The sequence below is a fragment of the Mustela nigripes genome, chromosome 6, assembly GCF_022355385.1.
Source record: "Mustela nigripes isolate SB6536 chromosome 6, MUSNIG.SB6536, whole genome shotgun sequence".
Classification (NCBI taxonomy): domain Eukaryota; kingdom Metazoa; phylum Chordata; class Mammalia; order Carnivora; family Mustelidae; genus Mustela; species Mustela nigripes.
This window is the reverse complement of record NC_081562.1, coordinates 18,032,655-18,051,973: the sequence shown is the minus strand read 5'-3', so window position 1 is coordinate 18,051,973 and position 19,319 is coordinate 18,032,655. Positions and strand designations below refer to the sequence as shown.

At 38.1% G+C, this 19,319-nt stretch overlaps 1 protein-coding gene across 9 annotated transcripts in view; it reads right to left on the bottom strand.

Annotated features, from left to right (window-relative positions):
• The window catches only part of C6H12orf42 (chromosome 6 C12orf42 homolog), a 158,269-nt gene that overhangs the window by 126,371 nt on the left and 12,579 nt on the right, over nucleotides 1-19,319 (bottom strand). For 7 of the 9 annotated variants that reach the window (XR_009404994.1, XR_009404996.1, XR_009404997.1 and 4 more), the window contains exons 3-4: nucleotides 9,109-9,277; nucleotides 8,240-8,347 (exon numbers count right to left, since the gene is read on the bottom strand). Coding sequence is in view for 1 of the 9 variants with exons in the window: in XM_059404637.1 (XP_059260620.1) it covers nucleotides 8,240-8,245 (6 nt within the window). In the remaining 8 variants the exon portion in view is untranslated. The remainder of the gene's footprint in view (nucleotides 1-8,239; nucleotides 8,348-9,108; nucleotides 9,278-19,319) is intronic. The other 2 variants (XM_059404634.1, XM_059404635.1) reach the window with 1 other exon arrangement.

The following is a 19,319-nucleotide window of genomic DNA, read 5'->3' as shown; positions in this document are numbered from 1 at the left end:
ATTTGAGTCAACCTTGGCTTTCATGTCTTCCAAGCTAATGCCCAAGGCATCATGGAACTGAAGCAAGCCATCCCTCTGTGCTTTGGCTGAATTCCTGGCTCACACAATTAATGAGCATAATAGAATGCTGCTGTTTTATGACAATATGTTTGAAGCATTTGTCGCACACCACTAAGTACCTGAAATAGCCCCATCTTATTTCATTAATGCTATGAATATTTGTGACTTTCCCCCACACCCCAAATTCATATGTCGAAATCCTAATGCCTAGTGTGATGGTTTTAGAAGATGGGACCCTTGAGAGGTGGTGAAGTCGTGAGGAGTGTTATGAATGGAATTAGTGCCCTTAATAAAAGAGGCCCCAGAGAAGTCCCCTCACACCACAAGAGGACACAGTAAGAAGTCAGCAGTCCATAACCCAGAAGAGAGTCCTCACAAGAATTCGACCATGGCAGCACCCTGATCTTGGACCTCAACCTCTAGAACTGAGAAAAGTAAGTTTCTGTTGCTTACAATCCACCAGTCTGTGATATTTTGTTATAACAGCCCCGATGGACTAAGACAACTATTCTCCACTTCTTCCTTTTCCTCACCAGGCCATGAACTACCATTTCCCCTACCTTACTTCCAAAAATCTCTGAGGATTGGATTGGGGGCATTTGTAACAATATTTAGTATGAATATTGTTGATGGTTGCATTGAAAAAGAGACTTAAATTCACCCAGAACACGAAGGGGCCTAGAAATGGATTTTCCAGATGACATTAAAATGTCAAATGTTTTCTGTGCTATTTTTTGTTTGCCATCAATTTCCCAGTTCCTGATGCCTATCCACATCTTGAATGTACAGAATTTCCAGAAACTTTCCACATTCAATCAAGTAATAATTAGCAGAGGTCAATTTAATTTTTTTTTTAAAAAGCTACCATTTATTTGAATGCTATGCTAAACACTTTCCCCGCATTACCTTAGCATCTTGTTTGCATGAGTTAATATTCTTAATCCATTTTACTGAAGAGGGAACTGTGGTTCAGTGAGGCAAAGTAACATAGCTCCAAAATGTAGAGTCAAGATTTGAACCAGGAACCACAGGACCCCAGACTCAGGTGTTAACCATTATCAGTACTTTTCAGATCTTTTGGTCACATCCCATAGTTAAAAATGCATCTTCCACCATGACCAATGAACACGACCACACATAGATTATTGCAATAAAAGTGCCAAGAAACAATGAATACCTTCAAGTACACAGCACCTTAACCCCTATTCTTTTCTGTTTATTTTCCATTTTTTAAAACGTAGGTAGTAATGTATCAAATCAATTACATAACCTGTTGCTAATTGTTGACAACACAGACACTACAAAATCATTGCACCTTCTCTAATTGGACTTAAAATCTGGGAAGTCATTACCCCAAGACCATTTTCTTATTTAACGACAGGTTAAAAACCAAAGTTTTCATTTAATTTTTTTTTTTTTTCAGTTAGAAACAATCCTTAAAAGTTCTACCACTCAAGGAAATACAAATCAAAACCTCACACCAGTCAGAATGGTTAAAACTAACAAGTCAGGAAACAACAAATGTCAGTGAGGATGCAGAGAAAGGGGAACCCTCTTACATTGTTGGTGGGAATGCAGACTGGTGCAGCCACTCTGGAAAAAGTGTGGAAGTTCCTCAAAAGTTAAAAATAGAGCTACCCTATGACCCTCCAGTTGCACCATTACATATTTATCCAAAAGATATAAACACAGTTGTTTAAAGGGCTGCATGCAACCCTAATGTTTCTAGTAGCAATGTCCACAATAGCCAAAATATGAAAAGAGCCAAGACCTCTATCAATAGATGAATGGATAAAAAGATGTGGGGGGAGAGTGTGTTTAATGGGTTATTACTCTGTCATTAAAAAGAATGCAGTTTTGCCATTTGCAATGGCATGGGTGGAACTAGAAGGTATTATGCTAAGCAAAATAAGTCAGTCAGAGAAAGACAAATATCACATGATTTCACTCATATGTGGAATTCAAGAAACAAAGTAGATGAACATAGGGAAGGGAAGGAAAAATATAATAAGATGAAAATTGAGAGAGAGGCAAACATTAAGAGACACTGAACTCTAGGAAACAAACTGAGGGTGCTGGAGGGAAGTGGGTGGGGAGTGGGGTAACAGGGTAATAGATGTTAAGGAGGGCACTTGATGTAACGAGAACTGGGTGTTATATGCAACTGATAAATTACTAAATTCTACCTCTGAAACTAATAAAAGAAAAAGTTCTATCCGCCTCTTTCCTTTGTAATGTGAGACTCTGCAAAAAAAGCTCTATTGGGTAAATTTAGCAAACAATAAAATTGATGCTTCAGTTCACACTAGATCCAGTTGCTGGACAGGAATAAGATGAAGGACAGATGTCCGTCTCAGGTTTGCCTTTTTCCTCTCCTTCTAGAAAGGAACCAGCCACAGCCCCCAGAAGGCTCAAGGGCACAGAACACTGCTGATCCCTCCTTGCTCCTTGTTCAGACCCTCTGGTGACTAAAGAGTTGTGAGGTGAATTTGCATGAGAAAATATGCTGGACCGAAGACATAAACTAGAATGAATACAACAGGGAAGTAACCCATCTTTTGAGGCATCACTGGAGTTGGAAGGGCCTTGGTGACAAAGAACAATGGTGAAAAAAACAAAGATGCCACTGAAAAGAAAGGAGAATGGAGGGCTCATTTGGGGAAGCAGAGGCCCTGTGCTCTGTCAAAGAGAAGCTGGCCCTTCGCATGGCAGCTTGTCCTGCTAGCATTCTGGGAATTGGCTTTCCAATTCCAGTAACATGTACACTCAAAATAAAGACCTATTGATCTTCCTGAAAATTTGAAATGCTTTCACTTCTTTATGATCCAAAGATCCTTAATTAAAATGGATATCAAAAATATTCTCCCAGTCAGAATTGAGTGTAGGACAGCCAGAGAGTCACAGACAAGAGATAGGACGTCCTAGAAGACTATTCCCATGCTTTTGTTTTGGAAATATGAACGATATTAATGGCAATGCTTTTTATTTAAATGATAAAGGACTTTATAGTCCAAAAAAAAAAAAACTGATGACACATAATCATCTGTAAATTGGAGTTAATAGTATTACCTTCTTCATATTTTTATTGTGGAGATGAAATGAGCAAACACATGAAAATCCTTAGACTAGTACCTACCACATAGTAGGTCCTCAATAAATAGGACTTGACTTTATGATCATACTGGAACATGGGCAGACATTATGGAGTCATCTGATAGGTAAAGAAATGGGACACTTGGAGAGACCCACAGCCATGCTAAAGATTACACAGCTGATAACTGGTAATTAAGGTCTTTGGGCTTTGTGTCATGCATCTATTCATTCCACAGTTATTCATGGAGTCCCAGGATCAGTGTCAGGCTCACACCCTACACAGAGAATGTGACAGATGTGATTTCTACATCCACAGTCAAGTGCTCTTTCCCCAAGGCTTATCATGTGTCTACAATACAGGTATCAACTAAATATTTGCTCTTGCTTTGTTTTATGCCTTGCAAAGGAGTTTAAATTAAGCTGCAATACAAAGGCAAACAATTATACATGCATCTTCTTGTATCTTGAGAAATTAGAGTTGGTGTCTCCTCTGTGCCTGTCACAGCCTCCTGGGGTCACTCTACCATGGCACTGGATATGCTGTTTTATAACTCTCCTGAATAATGATCTGTCCTCATGCCTCAACCCAAGTCTGTCAGCTCCCTAAGGACAAGAACTATGCTTGGAGTAGCACAGAGTCAGAGGATTTTAATGCCATAAAAGAGTGTTTCTCATAGAAGTGCAGCTGCCTTGTTTTTTCTTCATTCTCAGATTGATCCCAGTTTTTAGTGTCATGAAAATTTTTATTCCTCAGAGTTTTTTGAGTTGTGTTTTCCCCACATGGTGGGTTTCTGCTGACGAGGTACATATAACTCGGTGGAACCTGAAGTAAACAGCCAGGAATTAAAATGGCTTCCACTAAACCACCAGTAGTAACATTTCCATACAATATCCAAGATCTGAGCTCTAGGGAGATGGAAGGCAGAAGAGAAAAGTAAGCAAAAGTGTGAAGAAGAGAGAAAAGGAAGTGAAGATGGAGAGAGATGGTGGAATAGAGTTCACAGGCAGTTGAGCATGACAAAGCAAAATTAATTAAAGTACCAAAAAGAGGAATTTTAAAGAGCCACCTGTTCACACCTCTTTCCCACCAAATCCAGAAGAAGGTCTGGCTGATTAGATAGACAGATAGGTAGGTAGGTAGAATATAGATATAATGTATATAGCAAAAATAATGATTACATGTTATTTATTTGCAATATATATTATTATGTATTAGGGAGAGAAACACAGAGAAAGATCAAGAAATACTAATCAAAAATCAGTGTGGAACCCTTTGAACTCTTCTATTAGAAATAAACCTGATTCCAAAAACTCCTAAAACTCTGCAAATATAAAATCAGCCATTTTCAAAACAAACAAAATCTATCAACCAGAAACACAGTTCACACCTTTAAATAGATCCACTACACTACTTTTGGTTGATTCAAATTTGCACAGTAGACTTTTCTTCACCATTTACATATTTCACTCATATTAATTCCAAATAGAACAATTTCGAGATCAAAATAGCTTTCCAGCAAAGCCAGAGTCTACAAAGTCAACAGTGCTAAACGTGAAATGGATTCCACACTCATCAATCAGAGGTGTGGAAAGGTGGTTGGATCATTTCGAAACTTCATAAAAACTTTACAAACATCAAATATTGGGAGTTAACCATGAAGCAGTGAAGGTTTAGAGACCCTCTAGATAAACTTTCCAAAGTTAGGCTGGTTCACATCAGACAAAGGATTCTCGGGGGAAATACAGTAAATTTGAACTTTTGTGTGGCCTTTTATCTGTATGTGTGTGTTTTAGCAAGCACCCTGGAATGGCAAATGCTTCCTCCTCAGTGGAACCATGTAGATTCAGAAAAAGCTATCTTCCATTGAGAAGACAATTGTTTTCTATAGAGACAAGAAACAAACGCCTGTGACCCGGGTCACCTCCTCCCAGCAGGCTTTTGCTGTGGCTTCCTCTGAGCAAACACAACAAAGTCCAGAGCAGTCAATCCTGCCACCCCACACTGGGCCCCTGCAGTTGTGCTCTGCTATTTACCCTTCCTATTAATCTGTCAATGTTCTAGTCAAACATGCAAAACAATATGGTGGGTGCATAGTTTGATGGCCATTGCTAAGTAACTTGGACCAAAGATGAAGAAATGGAACTTCCACCCAACAAAATGCGAGGCCCAATTTGATTGTAAGAAAACCTTCAACAATACCAGCGCATGACAATTTTTCAGGGTGGCTGTGATTTAGCACCCCTTCACCAGAAAAGAGAGGTTCCAATAAATGACATTCAGTTCTAGAATCTAAAAATTCAGGTCATGTAGCTGCCCCTATCCCCTGTGGGATAGGGCTGTCTGGGAGTTTTGTAAAAGGTGTTTGATAAAGAAGAGATAAATAAGGTATTTGGCCTGGAACACAGGTGAGCCCTTGACCAACAACTGAAACATTCTTTGAACTGAATAATGAGCCTTTCTTTCACCACTCCCTGAAAAAGGTGTAGGCTACAATTTATAGCTCAATTGTTCCAAAAATGTCATCCAAATTATCAAACATTATGAAGCATAGAGATAATGAGTAGCTTATTTCTTCCACTTCCTCCACTTCTTCTTCTGCTAGCCAAGATGAAGCCTCAGAATCCTTATCAACACAAAGGTCTAAGAAGCCACTCCCACTCCAGTGGAATTAGTACAAAATATAGAACATATTTGTCATTCTAGCGAGTCCTTGAGCCTCAAGGGAACAAATGTATCAGAATATAAGATGTATAGATTTTTTTTTTTAATGTCCCCTTCTAGTACTGCAGAGCATGAATTTTTCCTGCTGTGTGTTTTCGGAAACCAGGTAGAAGGGCAAGAGTAGCTATCTTTAACGAATCTGGGGTACCAGGACATAGTACAGCAAAGGGAAAGAAAAGATGGTTATTGCAGTTAGGCTGACTTAGGGTCAGAGTCCTTCATTTACTAGCTATTTACTAGCTACTTGAGCTCTGGTAATTATTTAACTGTTCTGAAATATGTTTGTTCATTGGTAAAACAGGAAAAATAAAAAATATATAATGTATAAGTGAGGATTTTTCAACTCTAATCTTTGTTCCATTTTCTCTGATGATTTACTTCTCCACAGACCACAGGAAGCTGTGGGCTCATATCCTTGGCAGTTTTTGACTCAAGAGAAAAAGGAAAGCTCTCTTCTCAGCCTGAGTCCAAAAAATCATGGGAAGAATTCTGATCAGTTTGACAGAGGTTATGTGTCAACCTCCAGACCCCCACTTTGATTGGCCCAGACAGGGTCACATGCCCATGCATAGCTGGGGTACTGTAAATGGGCTGCCTCTAGGACCATTCAGTGGAAGTGAGAAGTAGTTTCCCAAAAGAAGTGTTGAGTAGGGGGAAATAATTTTCTGGGGTAAACAAAACAGTAAATGTGTACACTCTGTGATGTCATGGAGTGAGAAGATTAAATAAAAGAATCCATGTAAAGGATTTAGTACCAGGCATTTCCATAGAAGGCAATAAAGGTGATAGTAATTATTACTGTCATCATTATGATCAATCTCTAGTCTCAAAAGTTATAACCAATAATAGGAGCATTCACAGAAACATAACATTGATGAACATCGAGTTCACACTTAACTGATGTTAGTCTTAATCTGGTTACTTAGACTATATACTCAAATAGCACTCTCAGTGAAATATCTAAGTGTAATGGTCATGCTTTCTGTACTTCGATTTGAATTCAACTGATAGTTTGAGTTATAGAGATTTCATTTTGGTCCAGCTCACTGAAGTAAAAGACGAAAGTAAGAAATTGATTCATTCATGCCTTTACTTGAGTTCTTATGTGCCAGGCACTGGCTTAGACACTGGGTGGTACAGGAGAGCCAAAGTGATCAAGTCAGTTATATAGAAGGAGCTTACTTTCCAGAAAGGAAGCCGGAGAGTAGTGAGAAGCACTATGGAGAACAATGAAACATAGTAAGAGGTTGAAAATCACAGAATGGACTTCAGGTAGAGGCCAGCCCTCTGAGGAAGGGATATCTGGGCAGAGATGTGAGCAAATTAAAGGGGACAGCCTTGAAAGGGACAGCATTCTACACTACGGGAATAATGAGTACTGACTCTGGAGTGTGACAGTGTGGCCAGAGCAGAATGAGCAGGTGAAGGGGACAGGAAGTGACGTTAAACAGCCCACTCACCCAACTCACCCCCAGGATGTCCATGTCTTAATCCCCAGAACCTGAGAAAATGTGACCTTATGTGGTGAAAGGGACTCTGCAGATATGATTAAGTTAAGAACCCTGTAATGGGACATTATCCTAGATTATCTACGTGGGCCCAGTGTAATCTCAAGTGTCCTTAAAAAGTTAGAAAAGGAGGTAAAAGAGGTTAGAGTGATATAAGGAAGACTCGATCTGATGTTACTGGATTTGAAGATGGAATAAAATGATATAAGCCACAAAATGCGAGTAACCTCTAGAAGCTGGAAAAAGCCAGGAAATAGAATGTCTCCTAAAGTGTTCAGAAAGGAATGTAACCTTGCCAACACCTTGATTTTAATCTGGTAAGACCCATGCCAGACTTAGGACCTAGAGAATTGTAAAATAATAAATTCATCGTTTTAAACCACTAAGTTTGTGATGATTTGTTACAGCAGCAATAGAAATCTGTGTAATATCATTCTTAACATTACCAGACAATTCTTGCTTTCCTTCTATGCCAGAAAGTTTCTTTCTGTACTGAAAAGCTTTGACTCATGCAACTTGTCAAGAACAACATCGGTTACTTTAAAGTGAGTACACGTGCCCCACCCCAATGGTCTAGGGTCACCTTACAAGTACACAAAAGAAAGAATGGTAAAGGAAACATGGGCTGTGTCTCCAGGTTTTCCTAGCTGAGGTACAATGTGTCCCTAGGGTGGCAAAAATACATATATTTTTTATGAGGGCATGTAAAATTATGCTATAATTCACAATAATGTGGATAAATATGGAAACCAAGAGAATATTCCAAAATACAACAAATGACACTAAATTAAGAATCAAAATTATTGGCTGAAATGAAGCTAAAATGTATAAAAGTGTATTATTTCTCATACACTACCTGCATCCTTGTTGTTAAGGGTCCTCTGATACATAGTCAGCAGGAGTGCATCTTCTCCCATTGCTCCATAGTATGTCACTTAGAAATCCATCTGGTGAGTTCAACTCCCTATAAATGATTGATGGAGAAAGAAGAGCAGGTTTACAATGTTGCAACGATGGGGAATTCTGACTTTTTTTTTTTTAATGTTGAGCCATCCTAAATATGAACATATTTCTTTCCAAAGATTGTCAATAAAATGTTATGCCATTTTATATAAAGTTCATGACCACCTCTTGTAAGATACAATCCTAAGTATTGTTGGGTTTTGTTGTTTTGTTGGTTTTGGTTGTTTCACATTATAAACAATAGCTTTCAAATTAAAAATTTTCTAGTGATTTGCAGAGTACAGAAATGCTATTCAGAGTCAAGATGGCAGAGAAGTAGCAGGCTGATAATACATCAGGTAGCAGGAGATCAGCTAGATAGCTTATCTAAACATTGCAAACACCTACAAATCCAACGGGAGATTGAAAAGAAGAAGAACAGTAATTCTAGAAACAGAAAATCAACCACTTTCTGAAAGGTAGGACTGGCGGAGAAGTGAATCCAAAGTGACAGAAAGATAAACCATGGGGGGGAGGGGCCAGCTACCAGCAAGTGGCAGAGCAATGGAGCACTAAATCAGGACTTTTAAAAGTCTGTTCTGCTGAGGGACATTGCTCCAGAGGCTAAACCAGGGTGAAGCCCATGTGGGGTCAGCGTGGCCCCAGGTCCTGCAGGGTCACAGAAGGATTGGGTATTAGAATGGGGAAGGGCTTGCAGGTATTAGAATGGGGAAGCCAGCTACAGAGACAGAGCTGAGGAGTGAGCTCTCAGCTTAGGGTTACCTTGAACTGGTCACAGTCTGGGTGAGCTTGGAGTGCAGCCAGAGGCCAGGGAGACAGGAGTGATTGGGTGCTATTCTCTCAGGACACATTGAGGAGTGGGGCCCGAGCCCTCAGCTCCTCCGGGCTGGAGACTGGGAGGCCGCCATTTTCATTCCCGTCCTCCGGAACCCTACAGAAAGCATTCGGGGAAAAAGTTCCTGAAAGCAAACCCAAGCGGATTACTCAGCCCAGCCGCTGGTAAGGATGGTGCAATTCTGCCTGGGGCAAAGACACTTGAGAGAATCACTACAAGAGGCCCCTCCCCCAGAAGATCAACAATTGAGGCAAGACCAAGTTCACCTACAAAGGAGTGCAGGTTCAATACCAAGGAGAGCAGCAGAATTCCAGAGGAGGAGAAAGCAAAGCACGGAACTCATAGCTTGCTCCCCAAGATTCTTCAGTCTTGCAGTTAATTTATTATTTTTTCTTTTCAACTTTTTTCTTCTGCTGCTAAATTTTTTTAACTTTTACCCTTTTCTTTTTTAACGTTTTTTAACTAGTCTATCTAATATATATATATTTTTTCCTTTTTATATTTTTTCTTTGTTTTCTTTTTTTAATTGTTTCTTTTTTTTTTCTTTTCTGAACCTCTTTTTATCCCCTTCCCCCCCCCCCCATGATTTGGGGTCTCTTCTGATTTGGTTAAAGCGTATTTTCCTGGGGCCTTTGCCACCCTTTTTGTATTTTACTTGCTCCTTCATATACAGTTATCTGGACAAAAATGACAAGGTGGAAAAATTCACCACAAAAAAAAAAAAAAAAAAGAAGAAGAAGAAGAGGCAGTACCAAAGGCTAGGGACTAGTCAATACAGACATTGGTAATATGCCAGATCTAGAATTCAGAATGATGATTCTCAAGGTTCTAGCCAGGCTTAAAAAAGGCATGGAAGATATAAGAGGAACCCTCCTGGGAGATATGAAAGCCCTCTCTGGAGAAATAAAAGAACTAAAATTTAACCAAGTTGAAATCAAAAAAGCTATTAATGAGATGCAATCAAAAATAGAGGCTCTCACTGCTAGGATAAATGAGGCAGAAGAAAGAATTAGTGATATAGAAGATCAAATGACAGAGAATAAAGAAGCTGAGCAAAAGAGAGACCAACAGCTACTGGACCACGAGGGGAGAATTCGAGAGATAAGTGACACCATAAGATGAAACAACATTAGAATAATTGGGATTCCAGAAGAAGAAGAAAGAGAGAGAGGGGCAGAAGGTATATTGGAGAGAATTATTGGAGAGAATTTCCCTAATATTTCCCTAATAAGGGAACAAGCATCAAAATCCAGGAGGTGCAGAGAACCCCCCTCAAAATAAACAAGAATAGGTCCACACCCCATCACCTAATAGTAAAATTTACAAGTTTTAGTGACAAAGAAAAAATCCTGAAAGCAGCCCGGGAAAAGAAGTCTGTAACATACAATGGTAAAAATATTAGACTGGCAGCAGACTTATCCACAGAGACCTGCCAGGCCAAAAGAGCTGGCATGATATATTCAGAGCACTAAAGGAAAAAAACATGCATCCAAGAATACTACATCCAGCTAGGCTATCATTAAAAATAGAAGGAGAGATTAAAAGCTTCCAGGACAAACAAAAACTGAAAGATTTGCAAACCAAACCAGCTCTACAGGAAATATTGAAAGGGGTCCTCTAAGCAAAGAGAGAGCCTAAAAATAGTAGATCAGAAAGGAACATAGACAATATACAGTAACAGTCACCTTACAGGTAATACAATGGCACAAAATTCATATCTCTCAATAGTTACCTTTAATGTTAACGTAAATGCCCCAATCAAAAGACACAAGATATCAGAATGGATAAAAAAACAAAACCCATCTATATGTTGCCTCCAAGAAACTCATTTTAAGCCTGAAGACACCTCCAGATTTAAAGTGAGGGGGTGGAAAAGAATTTACCATGCTAATGGACATCAGAAGAAAGCAGGAGTGGCAATCATTATATCAGATCAAATAGATTTTAAGCCAAAGACTATAATAAGAGATGAGGAAGGACACTATATCATACTCAAAGGGTCTGTCCAACAAGAAGATCTAACAATTTTAAATATCGATGCCCCTGATGTGGGAGCAGCCAACTATATAAACCAATTAATAATGAAATCAAAGAAACACATCAACAATAATACAATAATAGTAGGGGACTTTAACACTCCCCTCACTGAAATGGACAGATCATCCAAGCAAAAGATCAACAAGGAAATAAAGGCCTTAAATGACACACTGGACCAGATGGACATCACAGATATATTCAGAACATTTCATCCCAAAGCAACAGAATACACATTCTTCTCTAGTGCAGATGGAACATTCTCCAGAATAGATCATATCCTGGGTCATAAATCAGGTCTCAACCAGTATCAAAAGATTGGGATCATTCCCTGCATATTTTCAGACCACAATGCTCTGAAGCTAGAACTCAATCACAAGAGGAAATTTGGAAAGAACCCAAATACATGGAGACTAAACAGCATCCTTCTAAAGAATGAATGGGTCAACCAGGAAATTAAAGAAGAATTGAAAAAAATCATGGAAACAAATGATAATGAAAACACAACTGTTCAAAATCTGTGGGACACAACAAAGGCAGTCCTGAGAGGAAAATATATAGTGGTACAAGCCGTTCTCAAGAAACAAGAAAGGTCTTAGGTACACAACCTAACCCTACATCTAAAGGAGCTGGAGAAAAAAGAAAGAAACCTTACACCCACCCAGCAGAAGAGAATTCATAAAGATCAGAGCAGAAATCAATGAAATAGGAACCAAAAAAACAATAGAACAAATCAACTAAACTAGGAGCTGGTTCTTTGAAAGAATTAATAAGATTGATAAACCCCTGGCCAGACTTATCAAAAAGAAAAGAGAAAGGACACAAATAAATAAAATCATGAATGAAAGAGAAGAAATCACAACCAACACAAAAGAAATACAGACAATTATAAGAATATACTATGAGCAACTCTATGCCAACAAATTTGACAATCTGGAAGAAATGGATGCATTCCTAGAGACATATAAACTACCAAAACTGAACCAGGAAGAAATAGAAAACCTGAACACACCCATCACCCGTAAGGAGATTGAAGTAGTCATCAAAAATCTCCAAACAAACAAGAGCCCAGGGCCAGACAGCTTCCCAGGGGAATTCTACCAAACATTTAAAGAAGAACTAATACCTATTCTCCTGAAACTGTTCCAAAAAATAGAACTGGAAGAAAAACTTCCAAACTCATTTTATGAGGCCAGCATCACCTTGATCTCAAAACCAGATAAGGATTCCATCAAAAAAGAGAAATACAGACCAATATCCTTGATGAACACAGATGCAAAAATTCTCACCAAAATACTAGCCAATAGGATTCAACAGTATATTAAAAGGATTATTCACCACGACCAAGTGGGATTTATTCCAGGGCTGCAAGATTGGTTCAACATCCGCAAATCAATCGATGTGATACAACACATCAATAAAAGAAAGAGCAAGAACCATATGATACTCTCAATAGATGCTGAAAAAGCATTTGACAAAGTACAGCATCCCTTCCTGATCAAAACTCTTCAAAGTGTAGAGATAGAGGGCACATACCTCAATATTATCAAAGCCATCTATGAAAACCCCACCTCAAATATCATTCTCAATGGAGAAAAACTGAAAGTTTTTCTGCTAAGGTCAGGAACACGACAGGGATGTCCATTATCACCACTGCTATTCAACATAGTACTAGAAGTCCTAGCCTCTGCAATGAGACAACAAAAGGAAATTAAAGGCATCCTAATCAGCAAAGAAGAAGTCAAACTATCACTCTTCACAGATGATATAATACTATATGTGGAAAACCCAAAAGACTCCACTCCAAAACTGCTAGAACTTGTACAGGAATTTAAGAAGGTGTCAGGATATAAAATCAATGCACAGAAATCAGTTGCATTTCTCTACACCAACAGCAAGACAGAAGAAAGAGAAATTAAGGAGTCAATCCCATTTACAATTTCACCCCAAACCATAAGATACCTCGGAATAAACCTAACCAAAGAGGCTAAGAATCTATCTTCAGAAAACTATAAAGTACTCATGAAAGAAATGGAGAAAGACACAAAGAAATGGAAAAATGTTCCATGCTCCTGGATTGGAAGAATAAATATTGTGAAAATGTCTATGCTACCTAAAGCAATCTACACATTTAATGCAATTCCTATCAAATTACCATCCATTTTTTTCAAAGAAATGGAAAAAATAATTCTAAAATTTATATGGAACCAGAAGAGACCTCGAATAGCCAAAGGGATATTGAAAAAGAAAGCCAAAGTTGGTGGCATCACAATTCCAGACTTCAAGCTCTATTACAAAGCTGTCATCATCAAGACAGCATGGTGCTGGCACAAAAACAGACACAGAGATCAATGGAACAGAATAGAGAGCCCAGAAATAGACCCTCAACTCTATGGTCAACTAATCTTCGACAAAGCAGGAAAGAATGTCCAGTGGAAAAAAGACAGCCTTTTCAATAAATGGTGTTGGGAAAATTGGACAGCCACATGCAGAAAAATGAAATTGGACCATTTCCTTATACCACAGACGAAAATAGACTCAAAACGGATGAAGGACCTCAATGTGAGAAAGGAATCCATCAAAATCCTTGAGGAGAACACAGGCAGCAACCTCTTCGACCTCAGCCACCGCAACTTCTTCCTAGGAACATCACCAAAGGCAAGGGAAGCTAGGGCAAAAAGGAACTATTGGAATTTCATCAAGATCAAAAGCTTTTGCACAGCAAAGGAAACAGTTAACAAAACCAAAAGACAACTGATGGAATGGGAGAAGATATTTGCAAACGACATATCAGATAAAGGGCTAGTGTCCAAAACCTATAAAGAACTTATCAAACTCAACACCCAAAGAACAAATAATCCATTCAAGGAATGAGCAGAAGACATGAACAGACATTTCTGCAAAGAAGACATCCAGATGACCAACAGACACATGAAAAAGTGCTCCACACCACTCGACATCAGGGAAATACAAATCAAAACCACAATGAGATATCACCTCACACCAGTCAGAATGGCTAAAATTAACAAGTCAGGAAATGACAGATGCTGGCGAGGATGTGGAGAAAGGGGAACCCTCCTACACTGTTGGTGGGAATGCAAGCTGGTGCAGCTACTCTGGAAAACAGCATGGAGGTTCCTCAAAATGTTGAAAATAGAACTACCCTATGACCCAGCGATTGCACTACTGGGTATTTACCCTAAAGATAAAAATGTAGTGATCCGAAGGGGTACATGCTCCCAAATGTTTATAGCAACAATGTCTACAACAGCCAAACTATGGAAAGAACCTAGATGTCCATCCACAGATGAATGGATAAAGAAGATGTGGTATCTATACACAATGGAATACTATGCAGCCATCAAAAGAAATGAAATCTTGCCATTTGCGACGACGTGGATGGAACTAGAGGGTATCATGCTTAGCGAAATAAGTCAATCAGAGAAAGACAACTATCGTATGATCTCCCTGATATGAGGAAGTGGAGATGCAACATGGGGGGGTTAAAAGGGTAGGAGAAAAATAAATGAAACAAGATGGGATTGGGAGGGAGACAAACCATAAGTTACTCTTAATCACATTCAGGGTTGGGAGAGGGGGGTGCAGTTATGGACATTGGGGAGGGTATGTGCTATGGTGAGTGCTGTGAAGTGTGTAAACCTGGCGATTCACAGACCTGTGCCCCTGGGGATAAAAAATACACTATATGCTTATTAAAATAAATAAATAAATAAATAAATGTATTTTTTAAAAATGCGATTCAATGTTATACACTAGGTTTTTTTTTTAAGATTTTATTTATTTATTTAACAGATAGAGAGCATGGGAGGAGGGGCCGAGTGAGAAGCAGACTCCCTGCTGAGCAGGGAGCCCATTGTGGGTCTCAAATCCAGGGTGCTGAGATCATGACCTGAGCCCAAGGCAGGCACTTAACCAAGTGACCCACGCAGATTCCCCCAGTTTTATACAGTTTTAAAACAGCAAGCTAGCTCAACTATCATTTTAATTCTGAGTTATACGCCTGTAGATTATTTGGGGTTTTTCATGTGAACAGTTGCATCACCTGCTAATAGTGAGTTTTGTTTCTTCCTTTCAATTTTTTATACTTTAAATTTCTTATCTTATTTCACTAGTTTACATCTCTAATATAGTGTTGAACAGCTGTTGTAATATTGGACATCTGTGTTTTTCCCACAGACACATTTATTTTTTATTTACTAAAGCAAATAAAGGTTGCTTGCACCAGCCCCTGTGAGCTCTAAAAATCATTAAGATTTACAGAGTATTGTAGGTAGAGAGGGAAAGCCTAGTGAAATTGAGAAACACTTTCAATAAATTGGTATAAAAGATTTTAAAATAACAAAATTAAACATATTACCATATAATCCAGCAATCATGCTTCTTGGTATTTACTCGAAGAGATTAAAAACATGTCCATACAAAACCTACACATGAATGTATGTTTATAGCAGCTTTGTTGATAATGGCCAGAACTTGGAAGGAAACAAGATGTCCTTCAGTAGGTAAATGGTTTAACATACTAGGATATATCCAGAAAATGGAATATTATTCATCAATAAAAAGAAACTATCAAGTCATGAAAAGACATGGAGGAAGCTTAAATGTGTGCTATTAAGGGAAAGAAGCCAATTTGAAATGGCTACATACTGAGATTTCAACTAAATGCACTACTCATGACATTCTGGAATAGGTGAAACTGTGGAGACAGTAAAAAGATAATGGTTGCCAGGGACTGGTGGAGATGGGATGAATAGGCAGAGAATAGAGGATTTGGGGGACAGTGACAGTGTTCTATGTCGTACCATAATGATGGACTCATGTCTTTATACATTTGTCCAAACCCATAGAACAACACCAAGAATGAACCCTAAATGGGAACTATGGACTTTGTGTGACATTATGTGTCATTGTAGGATTATCAGTTAAAACAATGGTACAACTTAGGTGGAGGACATTGACCATGGGAGAGGCCAGGCTTTTGTGTGGTCAGATATATTGGATATCTCTGTACCAACTTTACAGTTCTGCCATAGACCTAAAACTACCAAAGACTAAAAGAAGGTCTCAGAATGAAATAACCTAAATCTCTAAGTCTCAAATTTTTTATGTTTATTATCATATGCAGTTTATAATTATAAAAAATACATATTTTATATATGTACATATTTTACATAGGTACATATTTTAAATTATGGTATTGAGGATTGAACTATAAAGTATTTCAATCAAAAGGAAGTTAAGACAGGAAATTGCATTGCAAAGGTGCTGGGGAAAAAAAGGTGCTTGCAGTTGCAAAAAATAGAGGAGGTAATTTTGACACATGACAAGTTGTTAACCCTCAGGAGACGGAGCTTCCAAAACAACATAAGCTTCAGCCTTTGCAAAAGCTATGTATGCCTGATTGGTCCTGATGTAAACAGGAATCTATACATTTCTCCCAACAAATACAAAGTTTGGTGTATTTATTTATTTATTTATTCTTTGTAGATTGCTTTATCAGCTTAAATAAATTCCCTTCTATTTCCAATTTGCAAAGCCTTTGGGGTAGGGATGAGTTGTTTGCTTTTTCATTAGAAAGAAATGATCAATTTTATTGAATGTGTTTTCTACATCTGGTAAGATGATCATTTTTTTCCTTTTAACTTGTTAAAGTGATGTCACATTAATCAAATTTCTAGTATTAAACCAACTGGACCTTCGTGGAATAAAAACAACTTGGTCATAATGTATTTTTTTTTTTAGCATATGGCTGGATTTTGTCTGATAATATTTTGTTTTATTTACTTTTATTTCTTTAATGATCATGTGGAAATTGACTTTTTTCTCCCTTATAATATTCTTGCCTTGTTTTGTTATCAAGTTACGTAACCCTTATACAATGACTTGGAGAATACTCTCTTTTTTTGATTGTTGATAGAGTTTGCATAGGATTGAAACACCTGCCCTTTAAATATTTGGATGATTATATTGGTAAAACCATCTTCTGATGTTTTTAGTGTGGGGAAATTTTTTAACTACTCATTTAATCTATTTAATGATTTTAAGGCTATTTATGTTTTCTATTTCTTTTGAGTCTATTTCGGTAAATTGTGTTTTTTAAGAAATTTTTATTTTTTAAGTTTCCGAATCTGACATTACAGTGTATGTAATATCCACTTGTGTTTTTAATCTATTCAGTATATGCTCCTTTTAAAATTCTTAATGTTATTTATATTGCATTTCTCCTTTTTCTTGATAAATCTTGCCAGAGGCTTATCAATTTTATTATCCTCTTCAAAGAGCCAACTTTTATTTTTATTGATCCTGTTTATATGTTTATTTTCTGATTGATTAATTTTTATTCTGTCTTTTAAATTATTGTCTTTCTTATATATTTTTGGAGTTTATTCCACTGTTCTTAACTCACTGATACTTGGTTTTTAAAATATTTTATCCAGCGTATTTGGTTAGTATAGATAATAATATGGGATAATTCATCTACAGTTTCCTTAGAAATAGAAAACCCTTATTATCTATTTCAACTTATCTTTTTTTTAATATTTTATTTATTTTACAGAAATCACAAGTAGGCAGAGAGTCAGGCAGAGAGTGAGAGGGGGAAGCAGGCTCCCCGCCAAACAGAGAGTCTGATGCGGGGCTCGATCTCAGAGCACCGAGATCATGACCTGAGCCAATGGCAGAGGCTTAACCCACTGAGCCACCCAGGCGCCCCTCAACTTATCTTTATTAATGTCTTTAACAATTAAATTTTATACTATTATTTGGCATACAATTAGTTAATTCAACATAATTTATAATGTGGAACTTCTAATTCTTTAAAACATTGTAAGAACTCATTTGTAAAACTGTCTGGGCTCAGAGACTTTTTTTAGAGTCAATTATTTGAAACCATTTTTATTTTTGTCATGACGGCTATTCTAGTTGGGTCTTCCATTTCTCCTTGAGTTGATTTTAATTATTTTGCCTATTAATACAATATAATAATTTTTGAGGCTGTTGGATAGATCAACACAAAATTCTACACAGTGTTTTCTTATATTTTAAATCTTTGTTTACTATAGCAAGAGAAAACTGGTTTATCCATTCTATTTCCTTGGAATTATAGGTATAGTAGCTTCTATTCCACTTCTCTAGAGAAAATTTAGAAACAAACACTCCTCCTTCACAAGAAATAATTGGACCAAGGGGCGCCTGGGTGGCTCAGTGGGTTGAAGCCTCTGCCTTCGGCTCAGGTCATGATCTCAGGTCCTGGGATCAAGCCCCCCATCGGACTCTCTGCTCAGCAGGGAGGCTGCTTCCTCCTCTCTCTCTGCCTGCCTCTCTCTGCTTGTGATCTCTCTCTCTGTGTCAAATAAATAAATAAAATCTTAAAAAAAAAAAAGAAATTATTGGGCCAAATTTACCAGTAGTTATAAAATTTAAAAAGTAATAAGGGTATATCTCTCACTGTGTGTCTTTATCTTGCTGCTGCTGCTGCTGCTTCTTCTTCTTCCTTAGATTTTATTTGTTTATTTGTCACAGAGAGAAAGCACAAACAGGGGAAGCATCACGCAGAGGGAGCCCAGTTCCCTGCTGAGCAAGGACCTCAATGTGGGACTTGATCCCAGGATACTGGGATCATGACCCAGGCCAAAGGCAGACGCCTAACCAGTTGAGACACTCAGGCTTCCCTCTTGGTTCCTCTTTTGCTTTCTTGTGTCCAGACACAACAGACCTGGGTTCTGGCAAGCTCCTGATTTCTACATGGCAAGCAGAATTCACACTACGGCCAGTATGCCTCCCAGACACTATTTCATCTACTCAGCTTCTCCACTGTGACTTGTGAGTTATCTTCAGTCAACTCAGAATGGAGAGAGTAGGAAACCCATGCTAGCTTAAAAGTTAAGCCTCAATCCCCAATTCATTTTTACCAGGGAGCTCTTTACTGTGAGAGTCCTCTGGCCTACATTAACAGAGCTGAGAAGTTGATGCAAAACAGATGTTTACTCTATGAAGCAGGACCCTGAAGGGGGGAAAGGAATTAGTGACTTCCCAAACATAACCCCTAACATATTAGAGACCTCTTTCCATTCCCAATTTTATG